At 39.8% G+C, this 10,586-nt stretch overlaps 1 protein-coding gene across 1 annotated transcript; it reads left to right on the forward strand.

The window, feature by feature from the left end:
• Positions 1-1,920: 1,920 nt before the first annotated feature.
• Positions 1,921-5,057, forward strand: LOC102296254 (tripartite motif-containing protein 16-like). Its single transcript, XM_005921671.2, has one exon. The coding sequence runs from the start codon at positions 2,227-2,229 to the stop codon at positions 3,847-3,849; it is 1,623 nt and encodes a 540-aa protein (XP_005921733.1). The 5' UTR covers positions 1,921-2,226; the 3' UTR covers positions 3,850-5,057.
• The last annotated feature ends 5,529 nt before the right edge of the window (positions 5,058-10,586 follow it).

The following is a 10,586-nucleotide window of genomic DNA, read 5'->3' on the forward strand; positions in this document are numbered from 1 at the left end:
GTGCCGCTGGGCCGTGACACGCTTTAAGTAACACCTAAGATTTTCAATAATATTCAGCTCTGGGGACTGAGATGGCCATTCCAGAACGTTGTACTTGATCCTCTGCATGAATGTCTTAGTAGATTTTGAGCAGTGTTTTGGGTGGTTGTCTTGTTGAAATATCCAGCCCCGGTGCAACTTCAACTTTGTCTCTGATTCTTGAACATTGTTCTCAAGAATCTGCTGATACTGACTGGAATCCATGTGTCCCTCAACTTTAACAAGATTCCCAGTACCTGCACTTGTCACACAAACCCCACAACATGATGGAACCGCCACCACATTTTACTGTGGCTAGCTCTTGGAATGCTGTGTTCTGTTTCCGCCATGCATACCGCCTCTTGTTATGTCCAAATAACTCAATTTTAGTTTCATCAGTCTACAGCACCTTATTCCAAAATGAAGCTGGCTTGTCCAAATGTGCTTAATCATACCTCAAGCAACTCTGCTTGTGGCATGTGCGTGGAAAAGGCTTCTTCTGCATTACTCTCCCATACAGCATCTCCTTGTGAAAAGTGCGCTGAATAGTTGAATGATGCACAGTGACGCCATGTGCAGCAAGATGATGTTGCAGGTCTTTGGAGCTGGTCTGTGGGTTGACTATGACTGTTCTCACCATCCTTCGCCTCTGCTTATCTAAGATTTTTCTTGACCTGTCACTTCCGGCCTTAACTAGAACTGTGCCTGTGTTCTTCCATTTCCTCACTATGTTCCTCAAAGTGGAAACTGACAGCTGAAATCTCTGAGATAGCTTTTTGTATCCTTCCCCTAAACCATGATGTTGAATAATATTTGTTTTCAGGTCATTTAAGAGTTGTTTTGAGGCTCCCATGTAGCCACTCTTGAGAGAAGATGCAAAGAGGGGAAAAACTTGCAATTGGCCACCTTAAATACCCTTATGTAGGTCAAGGGTCAATGAGCTTACCAAACAAATTTTATGTTCCAATAATTAGTGCTAAAGGTATTCAAATCAATAAAATGACAAGGGTGCCTAAATGTATGCACCTGCCTAATTTAGTTTAAGTAACTATTGCACACTTTCTGTAAATCCTATAAACTTCATTTCACTTCTCAAATATCATTGTGTTCCTCTGCTATATGATACATTTAAATGAAATTGCTGATCCAACCAACTGAAGATTTATGAAGGAAAATCATGAAAATTATCAAGGGCGCCCAAACTTTTGCATACCACTGTAAATGTGTGTTGGTTGCATTCTAGGATAATATTGGAGTATTTAAACTCAATACATATTCATTAATACAGTTAAATGTATGACATTTAAGCTTATTTTTCCAGAAATGGAACAGTTTAAGTGAAAATATCTTCACTCAAAATTCTCTTCTTAAAACCATCTAGTTGCAGCTGCAGCAGCTCATCCTTGCCTTTTGATCATGGGGGCGTTAAAATATCCAAACTGACTGTTGTATTATTGGACTGCACAGCTGAGGTCTTTTGTGTTTTCTGACAAATGAAATTCCTCACTAGGTGTGGACTCTGTGTTGCCATGTTTTTATACTCTGACACAAGAAAGAATGGTCTGATAGTAGAAATGTAGCTGGTTTCCTGGTGACATCTATCCAGTAATAGCAGCCTCAGTCCCACTCCCTGTGAAGCGCTCCCAAGATCTTAAACTCCACATCTGAATTTGGGTTCTAATTTCCATTTGTTAGCCTCAAACGAGTTTGTAATCAGCATTGAAATACCTAATGATAATCTTATGGATCTGGCAGAGTGATAAATGCAAAGCGGTACTCACTGATCCATTTTAAAGAACATTGTTATTTTGAAATTGTCTACAAATTGTCAAGGACTGAGTTAAGGTTGTGTAAGGTGTCTAGTATTTGCATCTTATACTCTGTGTTGTCAACAGTGGGTAGAACCACATGGTGCTTTTCTCAAGAGTTGTGGCTTCGTGGCATGACTTGCAGGCTGAAAACTTCCTCACTATTCACAAAATCAACCAATTGCGTTCAGTCTCAGTGTTTTTCTACAGCTTCACTCTCACAGATCTTCTCATAAGTTAAGACATCAGGATGCTGTTACAAACGAGCCGCAATGCAGATATTGAAGCATGCATAAAGAAGATGTAGTTTCTGTGTAATTTGCTTTTAAAAAATCTTTTTTAATTTTAATGCAGTAGTACTATTTTTTTTTTTTTATCATTCTGTCATCTGAGAGCGATAATGGCACGGCAAACAAGCAGACTGGATGAGAAAAAAATCTGCTGTTCGATCTGTTTGGATCTCCTGAAGGATCCGGTCACTGTTCCCTGTGGACACAGCTACTGTATGAAGTGTATTAAAAGCTACTGGGATGAAGAGGATCAGAAGAACATCCAGAGTTGCCCTCAGTGCAGACAGACCTTCATACCGAGGCCTGCTTTGAAGAAAAACACTGTCTTGGCAGAGTTAGTGGAGGAGCTGCAGAAGACTGAACTCCAAGCTTCCCCTGCCGATCATGGCTATGCTGGACCTGAAGATGTGGCCTGTGATGTCTGCACTGGGAGGAAACTGAAAGCCATCAAGTCCTGTCTGCAGTGTCTGGTCTCTTACTGTGAGCAGCACCTCCAGCCTCACTATGAATCTACTGCCTTTGAGAAACACAAGCTGGTGGACACATCAAAGAGGCTTAAGAAAATCATCTGTTCTCAACACAGTGAGGTGATGAAGATATTTTGCCGCACTGATCAGCAGTGTATCTGTTATTTGTGCTCCATGGATGAACATAAAGGCCACGACACAGTTTCAGCTACAGCAGAAAGGAATAAAAAGCAGAGAGAACTTGGGGTGAGTCGAAAGAAAATCCAAGAGAGAATCCAGGACAAAGAAAAAGACATAAAGGTGCTTCACGAGGAGGTGGAAGCCATCACTCAGTCTGCTGATAAAGCAGTGAGGGACAGTGAGAAGATCTTTAATGATGTAAAACAGCAGATCAGATCTCGTCAGAAAGCTGAAGTGTGTCGTGCAAGAGAGCTTCAGGACAGAATAGAGAATGAGATCACTGTGCTGAAGAGGAAAGATGCTGAGCTGGGGCAGCTCTTTCATACACAGGATCACACCCACTTTCTCCAGACGTACACCTCACTGTCACATGTGCATGAATCTGTTGGATCACTCGACATTAAAACATGTACTTTGCAGTACTTTGAGGATGTGATGACAGCTGTGTCAGAGTTCAAACGTAAACTACAGGAAATCCGTTTTGGCACCGCAGTCTCACAGTTAGAGGGGGAAGTGGATGCAGTAATGTCTCGACCTGAACCCAAAACCAGAGCTGAGTTCCTCGGACTATCTCAAGAACTAACGCTGGATTTTAACACAGCAAACACAAGTCTCTTATTTGAAGGGGACAAAAAAGTCAAATGTATGAGTAAAAAATTTTTATATAGTCATCACTCAGACAGATTCATCAACAGACATCAAGTCCTGAGCAGAGAGAGTCTGACTGGATGTTGTTACTGGGAGGTGGTGTGGAGTGGAGGAGCACTTTCAGTGGCAGTTTCATACAAGAATATCAGCAGAACAGGAGATGAAAGTCTGTTTGGGAACAATGACAGTTCTTGGGCACTGGAGTGTTTCAAAAATGGTTATGAACTGAGGCATAACAAAATCAGAACTGTCATTTCAGGCCCTCAGTCACCCAGAATAGGAGTATACGTGGATCACAGAGCGGGTATGCTGTCGTTTTACAGTGTCTCAAAGACCATGTGTCTCCTGCACAGAGTCCAGACCACATTCACTCAGCCGCTCTACGCTGGATTTTGGCTTTATGTTGGATCGTGTGTTGAGCTGTGTGAGCTCAAATAGTCTAGAAAAAGAGGTCTCTCTTAAAGAGGTCAGGCAAAATATATAGCATAGATTATAAGTGCAGTGATGTAGCATGGGTCTGTGTTACTTGCTATAAAAATTAACAAAAACAAATAAAAAAAGTAATTAAAAATCTTTAACTGGAGGTGAGCAGACAGTGTGTCACAGCTTCCCCATTTAAGCAAAAACAAAAATTGCCTAAAATTGATTACCTCAGTAAGTGTGTGTGATATAGATGACTTCAGATGTTGAGGATGAACTCAATTGCACAAGTCACCTGGACTGTTAAGGACAGCATAAGTGCAGGCCAGTGGGAGAGTGGGGACAATTGGATCGTCCTGGGTCATTTGAAGCAGCGTTTTGAGCTTTCTTGTATTTTAGTGTAATTTTGTATTATGGTTTATGTAACTGTCCCTGAGACAGTTAAAATAAAGTTGGTTATTTCATGTTTCTGTGATAGATTCATGCTTAATTTAGTTCATTTATTTATAAGATAAGATGATAAAAGTTTAACATTAATTAAAAAACATGTCTAAAATATGTGATTACAAAATATGGGTTTGTTAAATATGTAAAGTGCTGTAAAGTTTGTATGAGGTAAAGTTTGTAATTGTCACATGACCAGAGTTTGGTTGAGAGCACAACCATGGCATTGTGGAGCTAGCATGGATACGTGGCTACAGATGCATCTACAGCCTCAGCGTTAATGTTATTCTGCATGTGGTCCAAGAGGCGCACACGGTATGGTTTCATGTATATTGTTTGTTGTCAAGGGATTGACAATTGTTCAAACACAGTAAGAGAGAAATGAGACACTGGCAGACCGACTCAGAGTTTCAAAGACGTGCGCACGGGTGAGAGTCTCTGAGCAGACTAACACACCGAGCACCGTTTACTCGCTTTATTTATAAGGCAAAATGGGTTACATAGTACTTCCTCTTTCAACTGAAGAGGGGAGAGCTCAGGCATTGTCTTAGCTATCTAACTTCTGCACACAAACTGAAAAACAACGACACAGCAGTATTCATGCTTATCTGACATCTCAGACACTGAAGTAAAGAATGCATGTATATCCTGTCTTTGTCAAACATCTCACACACTTAAGCAAGGAATACATTGTGTTCTTTTCAACAGTAAGCTTTACCGTGTGAAAATATATAAACACTTGATTATACTTTAATGATTTAACTAAAATAAAAATTCTCTTAACATTTGTATAATGTTGCATACGTGTTCTACACTGGTAATGAGAGGACATTTTTGTGATATCCATTATTGTGCATTTTTCTGTTCTGCTTGCACAAGACTGTTTATGGACACTGATATGAGAGACTGATAAGCTCAAAACATTTATGTTGTAAACTTTGTGTTTCTTCAGTTTTCACGGTGTCTGAAGACAATAAGAGTGAGAGAGAGAGAGAAATAAATTTCCGAAGACATCAGTATGATGCGTGGCCATTCTTTGTTGGACCCCTGTAGTTACAGTTTATGTTTAGGTTCATTAGTTGGTCAGGAATTTATTCTGCATTTTGAATTGTCTAGTTTCCCCCGTTTCCCCCCCTGTGTCTTTGTCCTGTGTCCCTCTCTAGGGTGGCTGTAGCTCAGGAGGTAGAACAGGTCACCTACTGATCGGAAGGTTAGTGGTTCCATCCATGGCTCCTCTAGTCTGCATATCAAGTATCCTTGGGCAAGATACTAACCCCAAGTTGCTCTCCAATGCATTCATTGGAGTATGAAAGTAGTTAGGAAGCACTAAGTATAGAAAGAAAGAGAATGTGGCATGATGTATAGAGCGCTCTGAGTACTCCGGGAGAGTAGAAAAGCACTATATAAGAAACAGTCCATTTACTCTCTTTGGGTTTGTGGGTGTGCGTCTTGATTTCCTTTTCTGTTCCCATGTTCCCCCTCCTTGGGTTCATTCCAGTCCTCTCCTGTCTGTCATGTTTATCCATGTTTCTGCAACTCCCCTGTCTCTTGTCCCCTCTCACTCCTTTTCTCTCGTGTCCCCTCTCGCTCTCTCTCCCTACCTGTTCCCTTGTTGCTCTCCTTGTGTTTCATCTCGTCTCCCCGTTTGCATCCCTGTTTATCCCTGGTGTGGTGTCATGGTCTTAGGTCTGCGTCTCTGTGCTTCCTGTTTTATTTTGACAGTCAAGTGTCCTGTGTTCAGTGTGTTCAGTTTTGCTTCCTCCTGTTATGTCATTATGTTTATTCACCCCAGCTGTGCCACCCGTGTGTTTCCTCTTCCCTCTTCATCCCTCTGTGTATTTATGAGGGCCCCGTGTTTGTTGTCCGTTCGTCTGTTAACCTTTCCTGCATCTCCATGTTTCATGTACTCAGTTTTTCCAGTTCAGGTTTTATGTTAGTTTCTCCCCTGGTTATTTCCTTTGTTTGGCTTGTGTTTTTGTTCTTAGCCACAATAAAGGCTCATTTTTCATTAAAGTTCAGTTCTGCCTCGTTCGTCTGCATTAGGGTCCTCACACCACAACCTCCACACGATCTTGACAATAATGATGCTCCAGGAAGAAATAAGGCAACTGTGCATGATATGAGTTCACCCTTACAGAGTATTTTGCAGGGAAGAATGTTTAAAAAAGACAAACTGAAGCACTCATAGCAAGCAAAACTTGCTACTGACCATACAGTAAGTACCAATGCCAAGTCAATGGCTCTATGGTTAGGATGATAGTTGGGACTTGGTTTACGCTCAGCCTATTTTGCAACAACGAGTTGAAAAATTAAAATTCCTATTTTAGATGTCTCTAAAAGAAAACCCAGTACTCTCCTAACCGTGGACCGGTCTTGTAGTCTCAGATTTTGGATGATGCCCCATCTGTTTCCTGTTGTCCATGAGTCCTCAGTGTCTATAAATTTTTCTGAGTACTTAGCTGCTTTGATTCTTGATACTTACTTTTGGATCTTTGGCTCTTTCATACAGAGGCTTGCTTATTAATTTTTGGTTTGCTTGCATGTGCAATTATTTTCTGTAAAAAAAGAAAAAAAAAGAAGAAGCCTATTCCAGTTTGGCATGGCCTGATAAATTTCACAAAAATTAAAAAGTTAATGACAAAGGTAATGTAAAAAGCTCCCATAAAAGCATAATACTTCTTACATAAAAGATCAAAATACAGTGGAACCCCGGCTTACGAATACCCCATTTAATGAAAAATTCAAGTTATGAAGGCATTTAACGGCAATATTTCTGCCTGTGGTACGGCAAAATGCCCACATAAAGAAATCCGCTGGCTGCGCCCAGAATGCCTTCCAAATCATGTGATAACCCCTTGGGTTTCGTACTTGCGTTTCGCTGTTCCACATGAAAGACTGTCAAGAGATGTATTCTAAAGACACTTCTTCAGCTGAGAGTCAGAGAGTAGAAACACACACACACGCTGCAGTTTTTACTTGCAAGGGCAGTCACAGAGCGCTCACACGAGAGTGGGGGCCCTGTGATGTGCGCTCTAATTTTGCTCTTGTCTTTATTTATACACAAAAGTAATACAATAGTGAATACGTCTGTTCATAGACAGAGGAATGTTGTGCGTATGTTGTGCGTATGCATGTGTATATGTGTGTATTGTGAGAATCTGAAGACGCGGCTTTGTGTTGTGTGTGTGTGTGTGTGTGTGTGTGTGTGTGTGAGATTCTGAAGGAAGCGGCCCATTCACACTGAAATGATCTGAAGCTAACTGTGTGCATTTAGCCACAGTTAGCTTCAGAGAGACAGAGAGGTGATCTGATATCTGGAGATTTTTATCCTCAAAATGTGTATGATGTATGTTAAATGTTAAGTTTTGAACCTCCAAGCTTTTAAAATCCTACTGATATTTAAAAAATAATTACTTTGTCTTAGAAGAGTGTAATTAACATAAAGTAATTTAAATAATGTTCTTACTATTTTAGAGAATTAAACTAGTTCACATAACTGTCTTTGAGAGGTGAAACGACGCAGCATGGAATTCGCATGGACCCTGTAGACACAGCTACTGTATGAATTGTATGAAAGGAGAAAGGACTGAAACGGCAAAAAGAGGTCAACTCAAGTCGTGAAAAAACTCAGGAGAGAATCAAAAACAGAGAAGGAGATGTGATGGTGCTTCTGCAGGAGGTGGAGGCCATTAATCAGTCTGCTGATAAAGCTGTGAGGGACACTGGGAGGACACTTCAACAACTATTCCTTCTCATCAAGAAAAGCATTTCTGATATCCAGCAACAGATCAGATCCCAACAGAAAACTGAGATAGATGAATACTTTACATCTATCTCAAGCCCTCCATCTTACAGAATTGGAGTGTAACTGGATCACAGAGCAGGTATTCTGTCCTTCTACAGCATCTCTAAAACCATGACTCTCCTCCATTCACTCAGCCGCTCTATGCCGGATTCAGGGCTAATCACTTCTTAGGTGAAGGCTCTTCTGCTGTGTTCTGTGACCTTGGGAAATCAGAAGCTGCTATGGAATGAACTGGAATTCTTCTGCTTTCAGTTTTTAATTACTCACCATTGTTGCTTCTCTAGCGGTTTGCATGGGCTGACTTGTGATGATGCTATTTCTGTTTTCTGTCGATGCCATTTTCTTTATAATCCTTATACTTTCTTCTTAATCTTACCTTACTGGGGCAATAACCTAGTTTTACTTGAGTTTTATTTCACTATTCTAAATCTGGTTGGTTTATTCTAATGAATTGGTTCTAACATCATTATTATCATCACAGTCAGATATTGATTTTGCTTACTTTTACATTTTCCTTGTGCAGTTTTCAGTTAATCTGTTTAACAAATAGATGCAATGCTGCTTTCACTGCATGGACCTGTGTGGATCTAAGTGTAAAACTAGGTGTCGCAGATAGTTGTTTATTTCATTTATTTTCATTTTTAACAATGCAAATGATTTCAAAAATATTACAACGATATAATGTTCATCAAATCATATGTTCACTAAATAAATGTATATTTCAATATATTTAACCATATTTTAAACATATTTAGTACATGAAAAGTCTGTTGTTCTTCCAGTGTTGTAAATAATTGAAAATTCTGAAAAACAAGCTTGCTGTAATTGCTGTAGCTCAATTATAACTAGCTTGTCTATACCATGTCAATAATTGGTAAAGTCACTTTTCTAATAACAAATGCGTTACCAAAATAACTGTTTTTCAAACATATCTCTTGGGGACAGTGAAAGTGAAGGCGATGGGGCACTTTCTGTGGCCTAGCTGGAGGCCAGCAACAAAGCAGGAGACTGACAGTGCTGACAACAAGGAAGGACACCCTCTATAGAGTGGCATCGTATCAGAATCACAATCACAATACTTTATTAACCGTTAGGAAAGTATGTGGTTACAGTTCAATTCTATTTGAATTTTTACAGCGCCAAATCACAACAACAGTCGCCTCAAGGTGCTTTATATAGTAAGGTAGACCCTACAATAATACATATGTTGCTCCAAGACAATAAGAACAGTAACAGACTGTACTAAATTAAATACAAACGATTACAAGTTACAAAATATAAGGAACAGCTCTAATATATACAGTCTATGCAACTGTGGCGTCTTTGGCAAAGGAACAAAGCATGACGTCTTGCAGTGCACTGGGACCCTCTGCAGACTCAGACTCATCATGAACAGTTTGCGCTGCGGTCCCATTCCTCCCCAAAAGTAACAGTTCTGTTGCAACAAGAACAAAAACTCTCCATCCACATATTTGAGAGAAAGCAATTAAAACAAACTAACACTCTACCCACACCACCTATTCACACAATCAAACTCTCACAAGGAATCTTTAAGGCTGCAGACCCTGAGTTGGCAATTGGGGGTTTAATAAATTTGTCCATATTTCTAGCTGCTCCATCCAGAGTGGGATGGATGCCGTCTCTCCTAACAAGACCAGGATTTCCCACAGTATAATTCACACCCCCATTATAGTGAATAAATATTTCTGCTATTTTACACCATCAAACTTAGATAGCTAGGGATGAAGAACCTTTTGTTCTTTAAAGAACCATTTGTAATAGCTGAAGAGCCATCCAAAAAATAAAACGTTTTTTTGACGTATGATGTTTCTTTAAAGAACCATAAAGACGTCTGAAGAACCATTTAAGAAGCATAATTTTTCTGAGAGTACTTGCCATGTGTCGTAGCTCTCTTGTCCAACTAGAGCCTAGTTTGACTCCACAGCCGTCATGTTCGCAAAACTTAGGAAACTGATTCATACTACAACCAAAAGCTTAGAGTTCCTCGGTGAAACTCAGGAGAACAACATCCTCACACAGGATCAGGATCTATTTTATCTATACTTTGGACAAAATTCTCCTTTTTGGATCTGCAAAGGCTCTGATGTGCTTTTCGATCACAAATCAGTTTCTCCTCCTCACCATCATCTACTGGTTGTTCATGTTATAATTGCCACTCTCCTCTGCAATTATAAATAGTATCATTTGTCTACAAATTTGTTACTATAAGTACATCGCTGCATAACATTGTAGCCTTATTAACATTAAAGAAAACAAAAAAGAAATATTAATCAACTTAAAGCAAAGAATAACTTTATGAATATTGTTTTTTAGTCTGTAACAGAAAAGATTTAAAGTGCATGTAGTCACAGTGAAGCCAGGCTACATACACTGGTTATATTTCCTTGTCTTAGCTTTCGGGAGACTTTGGTTTGTCTCATTATCTCTGTCTCTCTCCGCCTTTCTTTTTGTTAACTGTTAAATATTTTTCCATTTATCTTGAGGG

The sequence above is a fragment of the Haplochromis burtoni genome, unplaced genomic scaffold, assembly GCF_018398535.1.
Source record: "Haplochromis burtoni strain Fernald_Lab_line unplaced genomic scaffold, NCSU_Asbu1 Contig_51, whole genome shotgun sequence".
In the NCBI taxonomy this organism is placed as follows: domain Eukaryota; kingdom Metazoa; phylum Chordata; class Actinopteri; order Cichliformes; family Cichlidae; genus Haplochromis; species Haplochromis burtoni.

Coding starts and splice junctions, on each gene's coding strand:
- LOC102296254 (XM_005921671.2), top strand. CDS start 2,227: ATGGCACGGCAAACAAGCAGACTGGATGAGAAAAAAATCTGCTGTTCG.